Source organism: Pelodiscus sinensis, chromosome 4, assembly GCF_052426305.1.
Source record: "Pelodiscus sinensis isolate ZL-2025 chromosome 4, ASM5242630v1, whole genome shotgun sequence".
Taxonomy (NCBI): domain Eukaryota; kingdom Metazoa; phylum Chordata; order Testudines; family Trionychidae; genus Pelodiscus; species Pelodiscus sinensis.
Window position 1 is genome coordinate 29,161,782 of NC_143055.1, and position 25,081 is coordinate 29,186,862.

General features: G+C 42.8%; 2 protein-coding genes across 3 annotated transcripts in view; one reads left to right on the plus strand and one right to left on the minus strand.

Annotated features, from left to right (window-relative positions):
* FBXL5 (F-box and leucine rich repeat protein 5) overlaps window positions 1-23,487 on the minus strand; it is a 45,368-nt gene extending 21,881 nt beyond the window's left edge. Inside the window, exons 1-4 of the mRNA XM_075930708.2 lie at window positions 23,317-23,487; window positions 8,674-8,889; window positions 5,339-5,434; window positions 3,661-3,826 (exon numbers count right to left, since the gene is read on the minus strand). Coding sequence (XP_075786823.1) covers window positions 3,661-3,826; window positions 5,339-5,434; window positions 8,674-8,889; window positions 23,317-23,400 — 562 coding nt within the window. The 5' untranslated portion in view covers window positions 23,401-23,487. The remainder of the gene's footprint in view (window positions 1-3,660; window positions 3,827-5,338; window positions 5,435-8,673; window positions 8,890-23,316) is intronic.
* The window catches only part of BST1 (bone marrow stromal cell antigen 1), a 41,199-nt gene continuing 38,612 nt past the window's right edge, over window positions 22,495-25,081 (plus strand). The window contains exon 1 of one of the 2 annotated variants that reach the window (XM_025178418.3): window positions 22,495-22,856. The gene's annotated coding sequence lies outside the window, so the exon portion shown is untranslated. The remainder of the gene's footprint in view (window positions 22,857-25,081) is intronic. The other variant, XM_075930709.2, reaches the window with a different exon arrangement.

Genomic DNA, 25,081 nt, shown 5'->3' on the forward strand with positions numbered 1-25,081 from the left:
TATTACCTCCAAGCATTCATCCTTCTTGACTGGGGCTAGTCAATACGAGCACACCATCTATACTTCAAGCCTCAAGTCTTTGCACTTAGTCCTCATTCTCTTCTGGGCGTAGTTTACTAATCTAGGTAATACCTTTTTAAATTTCTGAATACAGGCAGTCCCTGGGTTACGTACAAGATAGGGACTGTAGGTTTGTTCTTAAGTTGAATCTGTATGTAAGTCAGAACTGGTGTCAGCCGCTGCTGAAACTGATCAGTTTCAACCGCGGCTGAATCTGGACGCCAGTTCTGACTTACATACAGATTCAACTTAAGAAACCCAGGTGTCCCCAAGTCAGCTGCTGCTGAAACTGATCAGCGGCTGATTCCAGGAAGCCTGGGTCAGAGCAACTCTGCCTCGGGCTCCCTGTAGTCAGCCGCTGGTCAGTTTCAGCAACGGCTGACTTGGGGACACCTGGGGCAGAACAGCTGGGGTGCTGCTGGGTTGCTCCAGTAGCACAGCTCCTCAGCGCTACTGGAGCAACCCAGCAGCACCCCAGCTGCTGTGCCCCAGGCGTCCTGATTCAGCCACTGCTGAAACTGACCAGCAGCGGCTGAATCAGGACGCCTGGGGCAGAGCAGCTGGGGTGCTGCCGGGTTGGTCCGGAGCGGCGCGGCGGGACCAACCCGGCAGCCCCCAGCTGCTCTACCCCAGGGGTAGGCAAAAAAAGCCTCGTCTGCTGGGGGAGGAGGGGCACTAGCTGCACAACCCCCCAGCAGACCAGTGGGACAGGAGCAAAGCCGCGGAGCACGCCCACAGCAGGACAGCCCAAGCGCGCCTGGGCTGTCCCGCTGCGGGCGTGCTCCAAGGCTTTGCTCCCCGTCTCCCTGCAGCTCTGAAGCTTACGTATAATGTTTAGTCTTTACTTTCCATTCATTATTCCTAGGAAACAAGCAATAATTTTAAAATAATGTATACATAACCAGGGTTCGCCAAGCGGCGGCGAGCCCTGCTTGCCAGCCACGCGGTTCAGCACGCTGCGAATGCGCTGACCACGCTGCACAGCTGTGCTGGCTTGTAATCTACTCGCCATAAGCGAGTAGATTGCACTAACTGTTGAGCCCTGTACATAACCATTGGCTGCTACAAAAAAATACATAGAAAAATAGTTTCTACTGGCTAGATAAGGGTCTGTGAAATTTCTGTTAATGGTGGTAGGAAAAATGCAATCAATCAGATTTTTTTAAATGAACATTCATAAGAAAAACAGACCATGAGAAGTGGTACAAATGATTTGAAAGCTAAATATTCATCTTTTTTTCCCCTCTACTCAAGCCTAGGATCATTAACTCTAGCCAGAAAGGAAAGTTGATACCCACCTTAAATAGGTCTTTCAGACAACAGACCCACATAGACAATGCTATCATTTCCAGTTTCACCAAAATAATAAGATTTTTTTCCAGAGGTAAGTGTGTTATAACTGGTTCACATTTTTTGCATGTGTGCTTCCCGATTGTAAAAAAGAGTGAATTCTCATAGACCCAACTTCAAAAATAGTTCAACTACCTTACTATTCTTGGTATCAGAGATAGTAGTTTGTAATAAAGGAAAGTGTCAAAGTGATTTTTTCCAGAAGTTTTCCAGTAGTTCCAAAGACCAGAAGTAGGCCTAATCTCAGGTTATCGCCCAGATTTCTAAATAAGCAAACACAGAAATAGTACTCTCAATACATGATGTTGGCTTGCAAACATTTAGCAACTGTTTGAATATATTTAATTTAATTTAATAGTGATCACAAATGCATGTGTTTTCTTATTTGGAAACTGGAAAACCAAAGACATTACTACAGAAAAGATCTAAGGAATTGATAAATACACTACAGGAATTGCTGGTGTCACTAAGACTAGGCTTTTCTAACTTGACATTCATATTCTGAAAGCTACCCAAATTTCTAACTTGCACACATAAAACAATGTGTTACGTAGGAAATATAGCAAAGAACAGAGCTTCCCATAATGACTGATAATAAGGGAGATCATCTTGCAGGGTTCCACATTTATTATCTTGGTTCGTTTGGAAATATCAATTTATTTATATGCCTAGAGCTGAGCTGAATTACTTCAGAAAAACGGTGTTCAAGAAAACTGTCAAATGAAAAAACAGCTATGATGTTTCACATGACCGTTCAGAGAGAGGCGGTCTTCTTTCCTGTGTCAAGAAGCCTCCAAAGCAAGTGCAAGACATGACGTAGAATTTGTGCAACAAAATGTCTTATTCTGCCCAAGAAAGGAAAATGCAATCATGCACAGGTTCACTTGATTCATTCTCCAATTTAAGGTGTTATTCGGCAACTTTTCCACAGATAAAATATATAGACTTTGCTTTGTCTCAAAAGAAAGTAACTGTGCCCAAGAAACAAACATCAGTGATAGATACTTTTTCCCTTTTTTAAAATGGATGGAAGTTATAACATTCCTCAAAAAAAAAAAATCACATACCTTCACATATGTTTCCCCCACAAATCCACTTTAGTACCAAAGCTGACTGAACTTAGGACAGAAAACTTGTAGAAGTCCTACTATCCCCAAATTCCCACTTCAGTTAGAGACTGCAGGAGCTAATTCCAGCAGGCTATATATGTCTCCTATATCAGAATGGTCAGAAGCCAAGAAGTATTTTGCATTCTGATCCATAATCTTATTCTCTGTCACCTTGGCCTATAAAGTAGAAATTGATCAGTTTAGTGGTTCAAAGAAAGTCTTAAATCTTGTTACTGTTTGGATTACAGTCTTTAATTAAAATCGGTTAGATTTTCATGAACAGATTGAAGGTGGAACAGTACCTTCTTTACTCTTAATAAGCCAGTTTAGTGAGGATATGCTTTATTTACTACCCCATTTAAATATTCCTAGTGTTGTGGAACACCACAAGTGTCTACCGAGATGACTAGGCCATCTTCTCAGCTATGAGGTAGAGAATTTACATCGGAAAATTTTTACTGATGCTCCAACATTCAGATAAACTAACAACAGGCCTGTATCAAATGATCCATCCTATACTAAGCTTCATAAAGGAAAAAAAGTGAGGTTGTGTTTCAGAACTGGCCAAATTTCATTCTAGAAGTGTGAATTAAATTTCACTTTATTCGGTCATTCATCTTGCAGAAACATCTTTCCAACCCTCTCCCTTCCCTGCTTATCCTCTCTTGCTGGCTCCTTGGACAAGGAAGGCAAAAGGATTGTGGGGGCAGAGAGAGAGTTCTGTTACGTGGGGTACTGTCAACTGACTTACTCTTCTGCAGATACCAACTGAGAAACGTCCAGACCAGGCCTTCAACCAGGCAGTGAAGGCAGGGTCTGGAAACAGAAAAATACAACCTGAAATGGAAGCATGAAATTAAAAGTTAAACACAAAACTGTGTGTTTGCCATAATTTGGACAAAGCATTGCAGAGGGAAGAATGAGCTTGAGAATGTGCTCACATGGAAACTTCTGAAAATCTACAACAGCAATATTCTTCCCAACATATCACTGCAATTTTGAAGAAAGATGTCCTTTACTAACACAATCATGTGAAAGCATTCAGCAAATATACAGACAACTCTTCACTGGAGTGATTTTACTTATTTTAAATATACTTGCAAATTTAAAGTTCCTTTCCATTTAATTAAAAATGGTTCACCTTGATCTGTTTTCTCATCCACAGAAATCTTTATCTGATTCCAAAGGCTAAGACCTCTAACAAGTTCTTCAGTTTCTTTCTGTGAGCAATGCTGATCAATAACTTTCTTTTTAATATCCTTCAGTTCTTCATAAGTAAAATATTCCATCAACATGGGCTGAAAAACCTAAACCAATAAATGACAGTTATCCACAACTGAAGAAAACCACACTGCAGCCACAAGGTATTTAAAACGATACATATAACTTTTCTAACAATGTTTACAACAGGAATTACAAAAGGAGCAACATGATGCATAGGAATGAATATCAGATAGGAATCTGAAATTCCCGAATTATAATCCCAAAACTGCATACAACTGATTGCATGTCTTTGGGCAAATAAAATCATTAAGGACTTGTCTACACTTAAAATGTTACACTGGTGCCCCAGTAGCACTTCATTGTAGACAACTACCTACTTCCATAGCAGGGGAATCTTCAATCAGCGCAGATAATCCATCTCCCCAAGAAGAAGTAGCTAGTTTGATGGAAGAATTCTTCTGTGAACCTTGCACTGTCTACAGGAGGACTTAGGTTGGCTTAACTATGTTACTCAAGATTGTGACCTTTTCACATTCCTAAGTGACTTAGCTGGGTTGGCCTAAATTTCTATTGTAGATCCACCCTGTTTGTTCAATCTTCCTATACATTAAATGGAGCTAGAAATATATATTTAACTCAGAAGATATTAAGATCCTAACATAGAAGACACTAAAGTATTATTATTATCATCCTCCTCCTCCTCTCTTGAGCAGACTTGGGAGGCTTTACTGTCTCTAGAGGATGATTCCCAGTTTTTGGATACACATAAAACAGAATCAGACTGGCAATACCAGTCTGTAAATGTCCAATATATGCATGCGGCAGTTTGAGAGAAGCTGTTTAATTCATGGGCCACTGATTTATAGCATAAAACATTTTTTGTTTTTGCTTTAAAATGTTCATAGATCTTTAGCCTGTTTTACTGGATCTTCTTATAGAGAACCTTTTTAAAATAATCAGACATTATATTTAAGAAAAATACACTTTGCATGAAATCATATTCTCATTACATGTAAGGTATTCTTTAGAAAAAAATTCAACTATATATTTTAACACAGAAAGAATACATTCCTAAAATACCACCGTCTTACCAAATGAATACCTATCAAAACTGTCAAATTAAAATGGCCCATATATGTACATTATTCACTATTCTCATAATTTTAAAATACAGAAACAAATCATTCAAGCATCTTTAAAATTCCATGTTTCATTTAGAAATGAGACTAAGAGGCAACTGGTATATCAAATTGACTATAAAATAAAAAGTAAGCGTGCCTTGAGCTTACATAGTAGATGTCATGTATTCTTCATTTCTCATTCAATATAAATACTTCTTATCAAAAAGCTAGTAATGCCAAAACCATTTCACTTTCACCAGACCTCGAATTTTAAATAATTTAACGAATATTTAAGACATAAAATGGATGAAGTAATATCTTTTTATCGGAGCATCTTATTTTGGTTAAAAAAAAAAAAAAGATGAGCTTTCAAGCTTACACTGATCTATTCCCTTAGCTCTCAGGACTTGAGGACCAGCAGTTCCAAATACTCAGATAAGAAAACAGCTTAAGCTTTAAAAGACTTTTACCTACCTCCTCCTCCTCTTTCATATGAGGAAGGAAATCTCTCGTGAATGCTTCCAACCTCTCTTTCAGCTGTTTAGCATAGTTTAGCTGTTCATATTCATTCTGAAACAAAAAAAGTATGATTTAAGCAAAACTGCTTTCCTTACAGTTTAAGAACTGAAATGTATATTCAACGTACTGCCCCTTTTGGAAAAATTGAGTTAATTTTTGGAAAATACAAAAATTTTGTTAGTATTGAGATCATTTGCTTATTTTTTACTCTAGCAGATGTCTTCTGCACTGGAAAAATTGTAATTTAGTTCTTCTGTTACAATGTAAAATGCATTAATCAGAAACAGAAGAACTTTGCTAACCACAAATCCTAAAGAATACATCACAACATTGCTGAAAAGCTGTATGTTCATATTAATATTATTTAAAAATGTACTATAGTACATGCTATGAAGTACCACAAATAAAAAATGACATTAGTCAACATAATAAAGTACATTTTTTGGATGAAGCATCCTGGATTTAAAAAAAAAAAAAACTTGATTGTTCACTACTTTTCTATTTCACATCAATAATCCACAACAGGTCAATAGTCCATCATTAGTCAAATTAAAAAATATTGTATTACTGTAATTCTGGGATACTTTATCACACATGAAATATCTGACTTCTACTATCACATAACTGAAAGGTTTACATACGATATTAAAACTGATTAGTAGACTTTAATTTATAACAGGCATACCAAAAAATACAAAGTAATCAAAGATTAAATGTAATCTAAATCATTTACGTGTGTTCTATAGGAAATTCTGCACAAATTATACTCTTAGCTCTATATTTTAATTTTATATTTTCTACATAAATTAACGTAATATCCCAGTTAAATCACAATAAATTAAATGTAAATAAATGTGCCATATAGAAAAGGCTTACTTTGAAATAGTCCGTTTTTTAAAATAAATACACTACTGTTGACATTTTGACTATCTGCTAACTGACCCCTCTCGTCTATGAATGTTACCCTTTCTGTATTACAGTAATAAGAATCTGACCCTGGAATATGTCTAGATTATGACAGAAGGAAATTTTTTACAGTGACTTTTGCAATAGTATGGGAGGGAGGCAGTAAGACAACCATGCGTCATCAAGAATTATTTTTTACATTTCGGTGGATTTTTTCCTCTGTTGAAAATGAAAGGAAATAATGTAGGGCTAATACTCTTGTTCTGTAGAGCTACAATATCCAATAGGTGGATTCAAATCTCCTGTACTGTGCATTATAATAAAAAAAACCAATAAAACAAAAAGATACCACACTAATGTAGAATAGGAAACATATTGAAATCTTAATTTTTACATTTTTCTTATAACTAATTTCTACAAACAAATGTATCTATTCAAAGTTAACAATAACACAGAGAAAAACGTAAGTGCAGTCCAATCTGTTTAATTCAAGCCAGATCAAATAGCTCTAGGAAAATATTTACACCAAAGATGTCCCAAAATTCCTGTTTCTCCTTTTACATTAGTTTTCTACATGAGAAGCCAATAAAAGATGATGACCGGGGCTTGACAAATAATACAATCTATTCGCCACGGCCTCTGATCATCATCATCAAGAAACAAAGGTCACTTAGGATAGGCTGCATTGCGTTTTCATTGTCAACCCAATTCTACCCTCCCCCATCCCAGCTTCAGAGAGTGTCCATACTCATCTCCAAACTGGCAGGTTGTACCAGGGGCCAAAGTAAACTATTTCTACAAAATGTGATGTGAGCTGGAGGAGTACCCCTAGTATAAGAATCCTAGTGTTATTGTTTAGAGTTCAAACATGGGGTGAGGCGGTTCCCTGGAAGCCAGTGTGCATGGAGAGAAGCAGCAGCATTGGGAGGAAGATGGCCTCTCCTTCCCACCACCAGTTTTGCAGCAAGTTTCATATAGGATGCCAAATGATGCTAGAGGACACAAATTTTCATTCCATAAAGTGAGGTAGGTAAGGTGAAAGAAGAATGATCAGTGTACAGCCCAGGAAATTCCAAATTTGGGGTGAAAAAAATATTTGTTAAAGGGTGATCAGAAAACAACTCAAAAGATGGCAATCATTTACAGTTACTCAACACTGGGATGTTAGTAGCCGTCCTAGGCAAAATGAATTAGAGGGCCAAGCCCAGGAGAAATAAAAAATAATAATAAAAGTAATTATCGCTATACAAGAAAAGTATATATATTTTTAAAGATTTAGATTACTTTGGGGACTTGTTATGAAAAGATTTATGGTCTGAGTAAACAGAAACCAAAGCATATATTTAATCAAGTAGCACAGATATTAAACTAACCTTATTTTAAATTTTCAGGTTTGAATTTTGTGATTTCAAAGAAAGTCCTCAAAATCTCTCTTATAGAACACTAAAAATATTCTAGGTCTTTTACCATGTTCATAACTATTCTCTTTACAAGAACAAAAATAGTGTGTCAATAGCATTATTTGCTTTGTAACATTTTAAATCTTTCATTTCTCTAATACAGGCATGTCCAAAGTCCGGCCCGCGGGCCAATTGCGGCCCGTGTTCCGGTTTAATACGGCCCCACAGGTAATTTGGCAATATCTATCTTTTATGGCCCCCAACGAATCCATATGTATTGAGATGAATACATTGTAAAATCTCAGTTAATGTCAGTTGGTCTAAATCAGTTATAAATATATTTGGACACAACATGTATACTTGGTGTTATGTTCCTGTTCATATTTTTGGAACTTAAAAGTTGACAGACAACCTTTATTACCAATAATATGTAATGTACTTTACAATGTTCCTGACATATATTTCAGCTTCCTGGATTTTTTTTCCATCTGGCCTTCAGATATGAAAGGCAGAGTGATTTAACACCTGTTTAGATTTGTCATCCATGTGACAAAATGAAAAGTATGCCGTTTGCAATAAACTTTACATAAAATAGTTAATTTGCATTTAATTTTAATGGTTCAAAGAATGTCAGGCAAAATGGTCGGCCCTCACGCTTGTTCACTTCATCAAATCTGGCCCTCTTTGAAAAAAGTTTGGGCACCCCTGCTCTAATATATATCGATACCTTCTGCTATTGTAATAAAAATCTTTATAATTTATGTTTGAGCTATAGCCAAAAAATCAGAAAAAGATAAAGATGCATTTAGCAGTTATACTAATGAAACTTGCACTGCAGTTCTGCTTACTGAACCCAAAAAGTAGTGACATGCTAAGAGAAAGCCTCAGTAAAATCCAATTCCCTTCCCCTCCTCGCCTCTTAAATTTTCTCATCAAATTAAAGGTTAGAGAAGTACTTCTTTTAGCCTAGTTATGATATCTTACCTTCACATTCTTCAACCCTTTCTCAAAGAGACTAAGCATCTCTGAGAGTTTGTTGTCTGAGTGCACATTATACACAGTCCGACTGCGCTGCTGAAGTAAGCCAATGATGTATTCATTTTCAATCTGTTCATGCATTTTAAATTCTTCGAATGTGGCATACAGTGATTGCAGAAGAGCCCGAAAATCATGGTTGTTGGAGAAGTTGGTCTTGGAAAGCTAGAAGAAAGAAAGGTTACATTTTTCTGTGGGTTTTTTAATCCTTGTAAGTCAAGTTAGTTTCTAAAGTAGTATATGCAACTCCCAAATCTCATACACACTATTTGTCCCTCACCCCAGCTTTAAATTCAGTGGGTAAATAACCAATAGTAAGTAACTAATACACCTAAATTAAAGAAGCTGGACCATATTTCTGTGTTCTTACAGAAAAGTTTGAATGACTTTCAAAAACTCTCAGAACTGGCATAACTCTCCTTTCATTCAAGTCAACCATTGACTTCAATAAGAGCAAAGTGAGGCCAATGCAGAGCATTTCTGAAAATGCATCCTTGGGTACGTCTAAACTACATGGCTCCGTCGATGGCAGTCTAGACGGGGATCTGCCGACTCCAGAACCCTTTGTCGGCAGATCCTATAAGCCTTGTTTCACGAGACAATTGTTGTAATGATTGATTTTGTCACTTGCCAACAGGAATAGTCAGTTGACAATGTTATACTAAATCTCCAAACAAAAAGATCTTTGTAAATATCTGAAGTATGGTTCTGCTTCATGCTATTCAATTTAGTGCATCTGGACCTGCAACTGCATGAAGCATGATGCTGAAACATCCATACTGAACACTAATAACCAAGAAAAAAATGTACAGGGATAAAACTCTCTAATCCAGTGCTTTTTGATCTGATAACATCCATGATCTGGCATGATTTTAGTTTAGCTGGATATCCACTTATCATGGGTATGGCCAAGCTACCTGCAGTCTCATGAAGTTTGTTTACAGCCATGGATCCTGCTTCAGTGTTTTGTGCTGTTATTTAGCTGTAACACTGCTCTACAGCCAAAATGCTTCTGAAATAAATGTAGTCAAACTTTACTAATTCTGGGTCACTGAACTCTCATCTAGAAGTTTTTGCACTCTCATCTAAATGTTTTTTCACCAAACTGCGGAGCAGTGAGCGACGAGCACGGCGAGCGATTTCACTAGGACATTGCAACAATGGAGAAACGCTATCAGGGCAAATGGAGCCCATCAATGCTTGCAGACTATTGCTGGACAGTGACAAGAGATGCTCCATTTAATGAATACAAGAGACAAGCCAAGAAGCGCCAAGTAGACACTGAATAGGACTAAACTATGTACATAATAGTTTTTTGCCTTTTGTTTCATAATACATTTTATTTATATAACCCTTTTGCTGATTTTTGAAGTGTTACATAAACAGGACAGGTGAAATATCATGTAAAGCAACCATAAACACATGAAAAGACCTAGGTTTACAATTTATGATTAAAACTCTACTATCTACACAATATACATAGACGTAAAATGTAAAATCTTATCTTGGCAACAGTAGCCAATCAGTTGTTTTAATTGTCATATTTGAATTCAGCACATCAAAATACATAATAAATAGCACATTTTATCTCTGAAGCAAATGACTTCTAAAAAATTGTAGACCAGTTTAATTCACCCTACATGTCTTCTAAGAGTCCAGTAAGCAGTGAAAATATTGGTAATGCTGCTAGACAATATTGACTTCTCGTGGTTCAGCAAATTCTATGGTTTAGCACCAATCAGGTCCCAAGATTGCCAAACTAGCGAGGTTCAACATGTATTTATTTACTATGAGTAACTATTGTTAAAATCCTTATTTACTATGGCTGAGATTTTCAAAGTCAAATAAGAATTTAACTACACAATTACCTTCCATTTCAATTGTAGCTGCATGCCTAAAAACTTTAGTAGTCTTTGAAAATCTGAACCAGGGCATGGAACCTGACCCACGGGGGGGGGGGGGGGGGAATCAGTCACAGGTCCCACACAGTTCTGTGGGAAGAGGGGTCATGGAGAGTTGGGGGGCACAAAAGAAGAGTTCAGGGTACATTGAGATGTTTGATAGGGTGGAGACTCCAAATGGAAATGTGGCCTTTGGGGTGCAGATGGTGGTTCTTGGCTAGAGCCAAGGGATTTCAAACATGGGAATGGGCACAGGGCTGGAGCATAGGGGTGGGTGTAGGAAGGTGCTGCAACCTAAGTAGAGGGTCTGGGGTGGAGATGCAGGCTCTTGAAGGGAGTCCCAATTAGGCAGCATTTACCTGAGGCAGCTCCCAGTCAGCAGTGCAGCGGAGCTAAGGCAGACCCCCTGCCAGCACTGGCCTCCCACTGCTCCCAAAAGCAGTTTTCATGGTCAACCCCTAAGTGAAGGGGCCACATGGCACTGCCCACACTCATAGGCTCTTTCCTTGCACCTTTCACTGGCCATGTTCCCGAACAATGAGATCTGTGGAACCAGAACTGGAGATAGGAGCAGCACACGGATCTTCCCTGATCTCCTCTGTGCCTAGGGTCCGTAGGGACATGCCAGGGCTTCCAGCCCGCAATCAGATTTGCTGCAGGCCAGATGAAATTAAGTGGTGTGCCAGAGATTCTCCGCACAATCTAAACCCATATTTTAGAAATGTTACAAACCACTGGTGATAAAATGAACTAAGAAACTGAACTACTAATACTGCAGAAAGAATTTGAGAGGGGGACTTTGCAAAATGCACGTAGTATATATTTACTATGCAATATTAAGTACTGACTGTTTCCACATCACCACCTTAAAATGTTTATATGAATAAACTGTATAAAACTGTATATAGGCATAAAATCCCTTGAACTAACAAGTTTTAGCTAAGAGAGACAGAAGGTTAGCACACTGAAAATTATATTTAAAGAGAAAAAATAAAACGTACAAAATCTCTGTAGTTTGGAAATAAACAGTTAAGCTCTTGCTACTAATGTTACTTTTAATGAAGGTGGTGCCATCAAGAATTCAGGATATTTACATTTGTATTTTAATGTCTCATGTTATCATATATAGGATGCAAGAAATACTCTGATTTCTTCTAGACAGCTATAGTCCTAAATAAACAAAAGAAGAGTTGAGGAGAATTGTAATGGTAAGTGGCAGATAGCTAGCTTTCCCCAGCAAACTGTGGAAACTAAGTCATCCTTTTTTTTCAGTTTAAGTTTTCACCTAATAAAACCACATGCACTAGTTATTTTTTAAATATTTATATAAAATGTTGTAAAAATGTATCTCAATTTTGCCAAACTGTACAGTGAAATTAACTGACTGATCAGTACCAGTGCTGCTATTCAGAATCCTCTTGGCAGCAATAAAGCTGTTAACACATACTCTGTATTCCCTACAAAAGCTATAGAGTACCAGAAACAGGCAGTGGAGCTTCTTTCCATGAAGAAAAATAAAAGCTGAGAGATGGGTAGATCTCCTTACCAGCCAGGAGGACATAAAGACAAAGACTATCTGAGCCCACCTCCCCCTTGAAGCCACTAGAAAAATGACACTGGGAATTTTTCTAAGTCAAGTCAGTTTTTGGCAATAAACAGAGGCGTCCACACTGACCTGCCAAACTTTTTCCACCAAAACTCTTTATTACAGCACTGTAATAAAGCCACCCAACAAGAATCATAAATACAGTGATCATATTTTCTGAACCAAAAATGGGGACACATCAGTCACATCCACTGACCCCATCATACACACTCCTTAGGCCATGCCTGCCTGCCATAGGAAGTCCCACCTCTGGAGGCAGTACTTCCGGGGTCAAGATAGACACATGACTGAAAGTAAAGAATGTTGTGTGACACCCCTCCCCCCCAAGACCTCTTCCCACTGTCCTCTACCAATAGGGATCAGTTTGGGCCCCACAGGACCTCCCCATGAAACTATACTGCAAATGCATTAACCCAAGTTGGACTATATTAACTCGGGGCAGAGAGAGGCTGGAGGTACCTCTATTTCAGTGGTTCTCAAACTTTTTGGCCTGTGAACAACCTGGCTCAAAATAAACCTTTCCACTAGATGTTAATGGAGACTCACCATTAATTACATAATTATGCCTGAGCCATTTTGCAAGTGCTTCAGCTAGGAAGAACGTTTTAAGTTAAATTATTAAACAGATTAAGTGTTTTAACTTTTTCATGTTTATTTAAAATGAAGTTTGATAAACTAAGTAAAATATTAATTGATGTCCAACACAAAAGGTTTCAAAGTTTTATTTATGGCAGGAGTAGGAAAACTTTTTTGGGTTGGGGGTCACCAACCCACAGAAAAATCAGTTGGGGAACACACAAGCAAGAAGCAAAAAAAACTCCTCCAAAAACCTCCAACCCTCACTGATGTGGTCCCCAGCTGAGACCTCACTCCTCTGGCACTTCAGCCCACGGGACAAGGGGAAGGGACAGGGAGGACTGAGATTCAGGATTTCTGTGACGGGGCAAGGCAGCCCCGCACTGAACCTGAAGGGCCCAGCCAGGGTTACCTGGCTGCAGATGCCCCTACCCCGCAGCCCTACAGAACATGCCCAGGCTGTAGCTCCACTATAAAAGCCTGGGGAAGGACTCAGTCTGGAAAGTCAGCTGGAGGAGAAGGACCTATGAAGAGGGCTCCCGCACAGCTGTTGCCCAAGACTCCAGGAGAGGCCGCAGGGGACGTGGAGGCGAACTGGTGCGACCTAGGGACTGCCTGCCGAGGAGACGCCGGCCTGGAGGTTGCAGCAAGCTGGGCGAGTACAGGGGAAGGAACCCCAGGGAACCAGGTAGGTGTGGCCCAGGGCAGGAGCAGGAGCCTCCTCTTCCGCCCAGAGAACCTCAGTGCCTTTCGGCGCGCACAAGGCCCTGGGACGGGACCCGGTGGAGTAGGGTGGGCCCAGGCCCCCCTACCAGGGGTGCGTCCCTGCTACAACCTTAAACTGTGTTCTAGACTCAGGGCAGAGGGCCTTGGACTTAAGAGGGTAGGCGGGAGGGGCCCCGCCACAGTTTCCAATAGGCCAGATTTATTTTTCTGGGGTTCCGGAGTTGGTGGATTTTATGGATACCCCCTTAGGCTCTGGGGCGGGGACAAAAATGAGGGGGTCAGTGTGCAGGACAGGGCTGAAAGTGTGTGGGATAGTGAGGGGATGCAGGAACTGGGAGGAAGATGGGTGCAGAAGGGGGAGAGGTTGCGAGGTCTGGGTCGGAGGTAGAGTGTAGAAGCAGGCTGCAGGTATGGGGTCTTGGCAGGGGAGGGGAGTGAGTGAAGGCGACTGGAGTGCAAGGGTCTGGGCATGAGAGGGGGACACTTACCTGTCTTTGCGCCCCGTTGTAGTGGGAAAAGCCTCCAGACAGCGCAATGCCATTCCCCCAATGGGAAAGGAGCTCAGCCTCCTTCTCCATTCATTGGGGAACCCCGCGTAACTGCGAGGCTGCAGCACCAGCTCCGACTTCCCACTCGGGAATGGGGGATGAAGAAACCCTGACCTTCCCTGCCAAACAAGCAGCAGGGATCCTGGCACAAGGCTGCAGCTCCAGCTCCCTGCTTGGTGGGTGGGGGGAAGTGAAGAAACCCCGACCTTCCTCATAGACCAGGCTCGCTGCAGCTCCCCCAGCTGGGAGGGGCGGAGAGAGAGAGTGGCAGTGCCCAGAGCACACCTGCCAAGCCTGAGTGCACCTAGCCCCCAGCTGTGCTCCACACAGCTGCTTCCAAGCGTGAGGCGGCAGCTCCAAGACATGGAGGTCCAGGAGCAGCTCCACCAGATTTTGCCTTGGACCCACCTGCCCTCCCATTCCCCACAGCAGCAACAGCCTGGAGGAGGCAGCAGCATGGCCAGATCAGAAGCCCCACACACCAGAGGCAGTCCCACAGGGAAGGAAGTGTGACACGCAGTGGTGGGGCAGTGAGTGGCAGAGTGGCTGGAAACTGCACTCCACCAGAGTGCTACCCACCAGCAAAGCTCCAATGGAGCCACCTACACACTCTGGGGTGGAGGCTGTTACTGCACCATGCTAGGGGGAAATGACAGTGCACAATTTTTCGCTCACTTAAGTTCTTCCCAGCAAGCCAGTGTCAAGTAGTGAAATGTCCGGTGGGGCCTTCCGGGACATTTCACTACTTTATGGGGACACTGGGACAGAGCATTTAACATCAGTACAGTCCTGGAAAATCCGGGATGTATGGCCTGCGCAAAATCTTGACTGTCCTTATCACTGTAACTGGCTTCTGGAGTTGATCCCCCAATGAATGGAGACAGTGAGGACTCTCTCTGATGGTTGTTTTGAACTTAAAAGGCCTGTAGGCACATGCCCCTCCCCTTTCAAAACTCCATTCTGACAGCTAGGGCATGCTGTGCTGCTCTGCTCCTGGGACATAAAGCAAATCATTAATGTGGAATGCTCCTGCTGTGTCACACAATAAGAACACAGGCAAGCCGGGCGAGAGTGCGGTGTATGCACAAACAGCAGAGAGATTCTGTGCTGTGCAAAGCCAGGGAGGGAGGCAGGGGCTGAGGCTGGAGACTCAGGCTCCCTGTTTCAGGACTAGATGCTTACTACTCTGTTAGAATTTACGAGATAGCATGCCCACACACTTACTGTCCTCCCATGACATGCTTGCTGTCACACACTCACTTCAGTTGAAAAGCAGATGGCAATGGGATTGAGAAACCTGCATTATGTGATGCTGTATCTGCCTTCAATCAATTAGTGTGGACATCAGACTTCAATAAGCTAGAGATAGATACAAGGTGTCAGCCAAAACTCCTGGAAAAAAACAACAACAAACTTTTCCCTCACCCATCAGCCAGGAAAATCAATCTATGCCCTTCATCCAATATTTGTCCTGGATCTCACTATTGGGTTCATCATCCTCATCTTTTGAATATACCTCAGAAAGAGCTTTTGTTCCCCTAAGTATAGTCAGTATATGATAATATGGAAGCAACAAATATTCAGAGTTGACAGTAAAGACTTCTGGTGGGCTGCCAACTATCAAACCAAAAAGTTAGCCTGAAGCTCTGCAAAACATATCAATACAACATATTAAATATGCATATGTTGTGTTACAATTGCTATGCAAGCCTTAACATGATTTTACATTCATAAAAGGAAATGCAATCATAATGCTGCACAAAGTATTATTTCAATTCAATAAAGCATTATCTAAGCATGTGTCTTGAGCATGTGTCACCACACGAGAGATAACAAAAGATCAAGACTTCCAAAGGGAAAAAAGCAATAACAGAAATATATTAATTTACTCAATCATGAGAAATGGAAATAGAATAATGATTGTACTACAACAGCTAAACAGTTATTTATGTATACAATCTTTCCCATAATTTACAAGGCAACTCACAAATTGTATAAAAACAGTGTGATTCTAGTTTCTAGAGCCATATTGTCACTTTCTTGGCAACCAGTAGTGATACAAGTGAAACAAACTGAGTGGTTACTAAATACAGGTTGGACCTGACTGGTCTCAAATTAGGGGGTTTGCCAGACCATTGGAGATGCTTCTTCTCCTGACCGGTACTGCCACCAGGTTAGGGTGCCAGCCTGCCTCTGACGCTGTCCTAGCCCCTCACGGATCTCTAAATGCTGCCAGACCCGCTGCAGTGGGGCCAGAGCACTGCAACCACCTAGCTTCACAGCCAGGACTGAGAGCTGGGACTGCAGTTCCGCGCTGGAACCAGAGCTCCCTAGATGTCACTAGATCTGGAGCTCCCTGGCTGCTGGAGCTAGAACAGGGCTGGGCCAGAGCTGCCTGGCGGCTGCTGGGAAAGAAGCTCCTAGCCATGACACCTGCCCCCACGCACTCAGACACACACATATTGGGCTCGCGCTTCTGACCCACCACCAAATCTCCCTGTTCCTCGGCTCTGTGGTCCATGCCACACCACAGATGTTGCTGGAACAGGGAGTCCCAGTTAAAGGAGGTGCAACCTGCAGTTATGCTACTCCAGGTCAGCCTATCCCCTACAATACATTACAAGCTGCACTGTGCAAACGATTACAATAATTCTGTCACTTATTGGAAGTTTACCTAAGTTCAACAGAAGTAATCAATAGGATAAAATTAAACTTCTCCTTTTAATATATTTTAGCTAAACAGATTAAGAATATGCATACCACACATATAAATTTCATTCTACATTATTACAGTAAACTTCTGATAATCCATCACCTTTAGGACCCGGGGGTGCCCGATTATCAGATATGCCGGACTATCGGAAGGTGGGGCTATGAGGGGTCTGGGGTGGAGTGTGGGGGATGCACCCCTCGGCGCTGCGGGACCAACCCAGCAGCACCCCAGCTGCTCTGGCCCAGGCGTCTCCAAGTCAGCCGCTGCTGAAACTGACCAGCGGCTGACTCTGGGAAGCCGGGGGCAGAGCAGCTCCAATAGTCCGGCTGCCCGGAGCACTTCCAGGTTCCAGATGGTCTCAGAACTTTTCACCATGGCCATGGGGCAGACAAACAATACCACCTTCTGGTCTTCAAAAAGACTTGAGCCCCTAGATTTCATTGTCCCTGGAATCCAGCCCCAATCACCACAGTGCTATTTTTAGTGTTCTCCCTTCCCATTCATACGAGTCCATCTACCTGACTGGGAGATTCACTCCTAGCTGCAGAATCTAGCGTTCCCTCCCTCTAATTTTCCCACCCATATGCAGAATGAATTTTCATGATGGGGAGGGGATAGGGCTGAGTGGTTCAGCATATGAGAGGGGGCTCAGGACTGAGGCAGAGGGTTGGGGCACAAGCTCTCAGGTAGATGCTGGAAGGATAGCAATTGATAGAGTGGGGAGGGAAAAGTGATTTAGAGAAGCAGGAACATATTTTGCTGCTGGTCAGCTTTGAAGGGAGGAGGAAGAGAAAGCTGATGTACCAGTTGCTGTTTAGGAAGATCTGAACACGGAAGGAGATGTGGTTGAGGAGCTAGGGAAGGAGCTAATTCTGAAAACTCCAATACAATAAAACTTTAAACAATGAATAGTTCTGCAGCAACTTAGAGACTAACAAAAACTGTACATGGTCTTAGTCTCTAAGGTGCTGCAGAACTATTTGTTGTTTCTCAATTTTTTTCAGTTACAGACTAACACAACTACCCCTCTGAGACTCCAATACAATAGATTTGCTGGTTTCTCTCATGTTTTAGACCTCTGATTTACCTGAGAACACCTCATTTAAAAAAAATTATATTAGGAACACACTGAAATTTTCATATGTGATTGAAAATATTGTAAAGAAAAGTGATGAAATCAGTGTTATTTTCTAATAAACACAACGAGAAGTTACAGAACTGTCTCGAAACAAAGATGGGAAAATAAATTGATGGAGTTACTGAGAATGGCAAGTGGCATCGCTAGTGAGCTCATTTAATAGTCTTGGGATATTGACGAGGGGATAGCAAAGTTGTAAATTATAAGAAGGCCTCTATTATTTGAATTTAGAAACTTTTATAAGGACTGAAAGACAACTAATAATGTGGTTTTATATAAACATTCTCTATAAACTCCTCTTTATTTTTCTGTCTTAGTAGAGTTGAATTTGCTTGGTGGTTGTTTCTCATACTAAATCTAGGGAAGTATTCACTAATCAACACTGTAGTCACTGCTTAGAGTTTAATTATTACCAAATATCACTGCATATGTTTCTGACAACAAACTCACAGCTCAGTGAAATGGAGTGAGTACTGAAAAAATGGAAATATTTTTTCTAATGTAAAATGAAAATAATATTAAGAACTGTTATGCAGCAAGATAGAAATTATCTGGGCTATGTAAATCCAGAAAAGAGTCAGCTTCTTCACAGTCAAATGTGTCACTGAACAAAATTTTGTCTTTTGAAACAGAAAATCAGAATGCTGATTTTGATTAGGGATGTTAAAAGGCTTTTTTCTTTTTTTTAATTTTCAGTGGTCACATGTGGAGAGAGGGAGCAGTTCCACAGGAGCCAATGCATGCTGAGCCAGCTGGCTCCCCTCCATGGTGTGTAACCATGGAGGTTAATCAATGAGCCCAGGTTCATCAGTTAACCATTTAAACATGTATACTAACACTTCCCTAATTTTGAAACCCTTAATAATGAAATATTTTCATTGCCTGTGTTGCTAGAGAAATGTAGTCACACTTTAATAATATAAATCCCTTATCCAGGCCTTTGAGCAGCATTTCAGTTCAGTCAGGAGCATTTTCTCCTCAAATTCAACAAAGATTAATGTACAATTATGTTGTAAGAAGTAAAAGATGCCAGCTTGATAAATTCCCTTCAAAAGAATGGTTTGAAGTACCTTTTCTTTAATGTGCTCCTCCAGACAGATTTAAAATTTACAGGTTCACTAACATGTGAACAGAAATTAGAGAAAGATCTTAAAATCAAAATTGACATGCTTCATAGGATGTGAAAGGACAACCTGAAAATAATTAATATTTTATACAGTGAAACCTGATGTGTAGCCTTGCATAGGTACAAAATTAGTCTCTGAATCTGTAAAAATGAGCCGTAGATACCCACATGCAGAGGTGCAGCTATGCACAGAAATAAAGTAGATATCCACAGATTTGCACGGCTCTACCAATTTGGTCTGAGTAACTAACAATAACCTCATTAGAATGGAAGCCAAAAAACAATTCAGGAACTTCTCCATTATCTAGCAAACATGACTGATCTCAAATACAAAGGTCGGAGATAAAGAAGGAGCTTAAACAGAATCAGAATACTAGAACTGGAAGGGACCTCAAGAGATAAAATCCAGTCCCCTGCCCTCACAGCAGGACCAAGCACCATCTAGATTAGGCATGGGCAAAATGCAGCCTGCCAAGCCACCGGATTCAGCCCGCGGAGACAGCAGGCCCAGGCAGGCTACCCTGCTTGCCCCGCAGCCCCACACACCATGCAGAAACACAGCAGCCAGGCTTCCATTCTGTCTCAAAACTAGAGGAGGTGGGGGTTCAGGAGCCACCTCATCTTCATCCCCAGCACAATCCCACTGGCTGGTTTCTGGCCAGAAACCAGCCAATGGAAGCTGCCTGTTTGAACAACAGGCAGCCAAGAAGAACCATAACCCCACCCATCCTCAGCTCAGTTATTCAATGAAGCACATGGCCAGGCAAGCAGGCAGTCAGGCAGAGAAACATTTTAAGCTCTGCAAGCCTTAGCTGTGCAGGCAGGCAGATTTGGCTGCTGGCTGGTAAGTGTCCTGACCACTGCCTGCCTCTGGCACTCCAGCCCCTCCCTGCCCTAACCCTCTTCTCCCCCCCCCCCCATCTCAATATACCCAAACCCTCTGTCCCCCTCTTACGCTCAGACCCCTGCCAAGATCTGGGGCCCAAATCTCCTGCCCCAGATCACAATCCCCTTCTACCAGAGGTCACATCCCAAAACCCTGCACTCCAATCCCCTACCCTAGGTCACAACCGCCTCCTTCACCCAAACTTCCTCTCAGACTCCAGTCTCCCTCCTACACTCCAATCCTTTACCCCAAAGCACCACTCTGCACCCAACTTCCATCCCAGACCCCACATCTCCTTTATTAATATTATGGAAGAGTGTGACCCTTGACCACTATCCAAAATTTTGGAATGGCATCCTGCAAAAATTATTGCCCACCTCTGATCTAGATCATTCTGAATAGACGTGTGTCTAACATGCTCTTAAATATCTCCAGTGAGGGACATTCCACAACCTCCCTAGGCAATTTATTCCAGTGTTTAACCACCCTGACAGTTCAGAAGTTTTTCCTGTTGCCCAAGCTAAACCTCCCTTGCTGCAATTTAAGCCCATTGCTTCTTGTCCTATTATCAGAGGCCAAGGAGAACAATTTTTTTCCCTCCTCCCTTTTACATATTTGAAAATCACTATCATGCCCTTTCTCAGTCTTCTCTTTCCCAAACTAAACAAGTCTAATTCCGTCAGCCTTCCCTCATAACTCATGTTTTCTAGACCTTTAATTATTTTTGTTGCTCTTCCCTGGACCTTCTCCACATCTTTATTGCAATGTGGTGCCCAGAATTGGACAGCACTCCAATTGAGGCCTAATCAGTACAGAGTACAGTGGAAGAATCATAAGATCATAACAACGGCCATTCTGGGTCAGACCAGAGGCCCATCTAGCCAGTATCCTGTCTGCCAACAGTGGCCAATACCAGATGCCCCAGAGGGAGGGATCACAACAGGTAATCCTCCCGTGATCCCTCCCCTGTCTCCTACTTCCAGAGAAACAGAGGCTAGGGACACCATTCCTACCCATCCTTGCTAATAGCCATGGATAGACATAACCGCCATGAATCTATCTAGCTCTTTGTTTAACCTGTTAAAGTTCTAGCCTTCACTGCATCTTCTGGCAAGGAGTTCCACAGGCTGACTGTGTGATGAGTGAAGAAAACCTTCCTTCTGTTTGTTTTAAACCTGCTGCCTATTAATTTCATTTGGTGACCCCTAATTCTTATATTGTGGGAATAAGTAAATAACTTTTCCTTATTTACTTTTTCCACACCAATCATGATTTTTAGACCTCTATCATATCACCCTTTAGTCTCTTCCTCTCCAAGATTAAAAGTCCAAGTCTTTTTAATGTCTCTTCATATGGGACCCGTTCCAAACCCCTAATCATTTGTGTTGCCCTTCTCTGAACCTTTTCCAATGCCAATGTATCTTTTTTGAGATGAGGCAACTACATTTGCACACACTATTCAAGATGAGGGCGTACCATAGTTTTACATAGAGAATAAGATAGAAAATATCTTATTGCCTTTATCTCTTTTTTAATGACTCCTAACATTCTAATCACTTCTCGTCTTGTTCACAATACTCCTGATAATACATCCCAGAATCATGTTTGCTTTTTTTGCAACAATGTCAGACTGTTGACTCATATTTAGCTTGTGGTCCCTAGATCCCTTTGTGTAATACTCTTTTCTAGACAATCACTTCCCATTCTGTATGTGTGAAATGGACTGTTCCTTCTTAAGTGGAAAACTTTGCATTTATCCTTATTAAACTTCATTCGATTTACCTCCGACCATTTCTCTAGTTTGTCCAGGTCATTTTGAATTTTGACCCTAACCTCCAAAGCACTTGCAACCCTTCCAAGCTTGGCATCATCTGCAAACTTAATAATCATACTCTCTATGCCATCATCTAAATCGTTGATGGAAGATATTGAACAGAACCGGTCCCAAAACAGACCCCTGCAGAATCCCTCTTGTTTTGCCCTTCCAGCATGATTGTGAACCATTAATAACTACTCTCTGAGTAAATAAATATGTTCAACCCAACACAATCTTACATATTTTCCTTCCCTTCTTACACTTAAAAGGGCAAAGCTAGATTTGTTGCCCCAGTACCTAGTTTGTGATGGTTGGGCCACAGTTTATTGCATGAATTTGTTGGAAAATTAGAAAGTAAACCCACAGAAGACTGGGCAGTTGAATACCCGATTTTGTCAATATATAAAACAACCCACTCTCCAGTCCTACTACTTAAGCATCACTGGAGTGTGCTTTGAAGACAAACTGATTGATTTGCTATAAACTTTGTAGCAATGTTGAAAAAGCAAGTACATTAATAAAAGCGTATGAGCATTCAAAGCCCAATACAGAAGAATGTTAAGGCCAAAAACAGCAGCAATCAAAGGATATGTTTTACAGTAGGGGTGGGCTCAAACTTTTTATAAGCATAGAGGACGACATTTTACTGATTGTCTCTCACATCCCTCCGCACTACCTGTACCTGTAATGTAGATGCCTCTCCCAAAAGGCAGATCAATTGTGACCACATAACATGGCTGCGGAAATTACAAAGGTTACTTTTGTGGAAAAATAACATTAAGAAGCTATTTAACGTATTCTTAAAGCGACTATCAATGTAGTTTTGCAACTTCAAATGAGAAAAGTCAACATCAGCAGAGAGCTACGCCAGCAGCTGCTCTGCCGCCACCACTGAGATTGGCACACCATAGTTTGGGGGGAGGCGCCAGATTTATAAAATCGCAGTCTTTCCAATGTAATCAACAAGCCTTTTTATGTTTGAGAAATCTCCTTCACAGCCATGTCGGTCCTTCAGGGGAGCCTGGCACGTGATACCGACACCTGCACAGCACGCCAGGGCCCTGTACACCTAACTCCGACAGTGGAACCGCACGGGGTAAGTTGCTGCATCTTATAAAACGGGAGGGGCAGGGTGGGCGGCTCCACAACAAGCCCTGTTCTTCCCAGCCGGGAAAAACCAGCGGAGCCTTGCTGGGAGTTTGGGGGGGGGGGGGGGTGAAAACCGCCTAGAGGGGAAGAGAGCCCGGCGGGCGGGCGGGGCAGCGGGACGGCCCCCGAGCAGTACAGCCCTGCTGCCGGGGGCGGCGGGAAGCAGACGCGGCTACTTGTGCGCCGGGGCAGGCGCAAGTTGCCCAGCTCGCGGGGCTGAAGCAGCCACGGCTGCTGGGTGGACATCGGGCCGGAGCGAGGCGCTCGGCAGCCCGCCAGGGCCGCATGTCCCTGCCCTGTCCCGGGGAGAGGGGCGGGGACCGCTGCGCACTCTGTAAATCCTCCCCTGGGGGCGGGCAGGTCCCACCCCGCTCCGGCCGCGGGCTCCCCCTCGTCCCGCCCGCTACCTTGTCGCAGTAGAGCCCGACCAGCTGCTTCATCCGCCAGTGCGGCGCCGTGAAGACATCCACCTCGTCGGGGAAGGGAGCCATGTTCTCCCCATAGAGACTCGCCCTGCCGAGCGCGAGTAGCGGCACCAACCGCGGCAGCAACCACCGCTCTGCGCATGCTCCAACTCCCCCGAGGCCGCTCTGGGAGCGGGCCGTGCTCCCCGTCACGTGACAGGGGACACCTGAACGGCGGCGTGCCGCAACGGCCCCGAGAGCGCGTCGCAGGGTGCGCGCATGCGCGGGCTGTTTGCGAACGCCGAAGCCCCCTGAAAGAGTTAGCGTTCGGGGGCGGCGGGGCTCGCTCTAGGGGCGGAGCTGCCAGCGCCTCCTTGCAGGCTGCGCCCTTCTCTAAGCTGCCGGGCCCCTATCTCCAGGGCCAGCCCCTTCCTATTAGAGCGGGGACAGAGGTTGGATTTCGGGGCATCCTCATCTGATCCCATGGATCCCCTGGCCCCTCATGCACCTTTCCGCAGGGAAAAAAATGGAACCATCTGGCTCTCCAGTGCACATGTGCTAGGAATAGAAACAGTCGTTTGCACATTGGAAACCACGTAACTGCTAAAAATCCTAGGGGTTACATGCCCTTGCAGGCTCTAGTATAAAGCTTACGTAAGCTTTATACTGCAGAGCCCTTGGCAAAGCTGGCTACGTTAGAGCAGGGCAGGCAGCCAGCTTATAACTATAAGAGAAACCTCTAAGCTGAGACTTAATCAGTTATCCCCATGTGCTGGTAAGGTCTGCTGACATTGGGAAAAGCAATCCCCAAGCTGCCATGGGTAGAGTGCACACAACACAGTTGACATAAAGGAACCCAGTCTACTGAATTATATGCTAAGAGCCCATTTCAGAAATGATTTGGGATTTTACTCAATGGGAGTTGAAGGCACCTTTCACAGAATCCAGTCCTTCAAGTCCTTCAAGACCTGAGCCATTTTTTCTCATTACTTTGTAAAGTCTCATTCAACTGGATGAAAGCTTAGAAGTTGCATTACTGAACTAGGTGTAATACCAAAAAATTTACTCAACCTTTAAATCCTGACTAGATGCCATACCAATGTCTGAGGTTGGGGAAAGCAAAGTTACTCACCTTCGTGCAGTAGCTATCGTTCTTCGAGATGTGTGTCCCTGTGGGTGCTCCACATTAGGTGCTGGGCTTGCTCTGGTGCCGCAGGACGGAGATGTTCAAAGCCGTAGTCAGTCGGACCGCACATGCGCGGAGGGGGGAGGGTCTTGCGGCATTGATGCTCTCCCGCGCTGCACAATCCGGTCTCAACCAGTTCCTCGGACCCGCCTCAGAATCTGCAAAAAAGGAAACAGACTCCGAAGTGGGGAGGAGGGCGGGTAGTTGAGCACCCACGGGGACACACATCTCGAAGAACGATAGTTAATGCACGAAGGTGAGTAACTTCATTCTCTTCTTCAAGTGATGTCCCCGTGGGTGTTCCACATTAGGTGACTGAGAAGCAGTACCCACCCAAGTGAAGGAGATGGGATTCAGATGTCACTATGTACGTAAGGAGAGAACTGCGGATGCTACAGAAGTATCTGAGAGCCATCTTGTTTGAATAGCGTAGTGTTTGGCAAACATTTGATAGGATGGCCAGGTGGCAGCACTATATACATCAGAAAGGGGTACGCCTTTAAGGAGAGCAGTAGAGGTAGCCACTACCCTAGTGGAGTGGGCCCTAAGGGATTGTGGAAGGGGAACCTTTCATAGTGTATA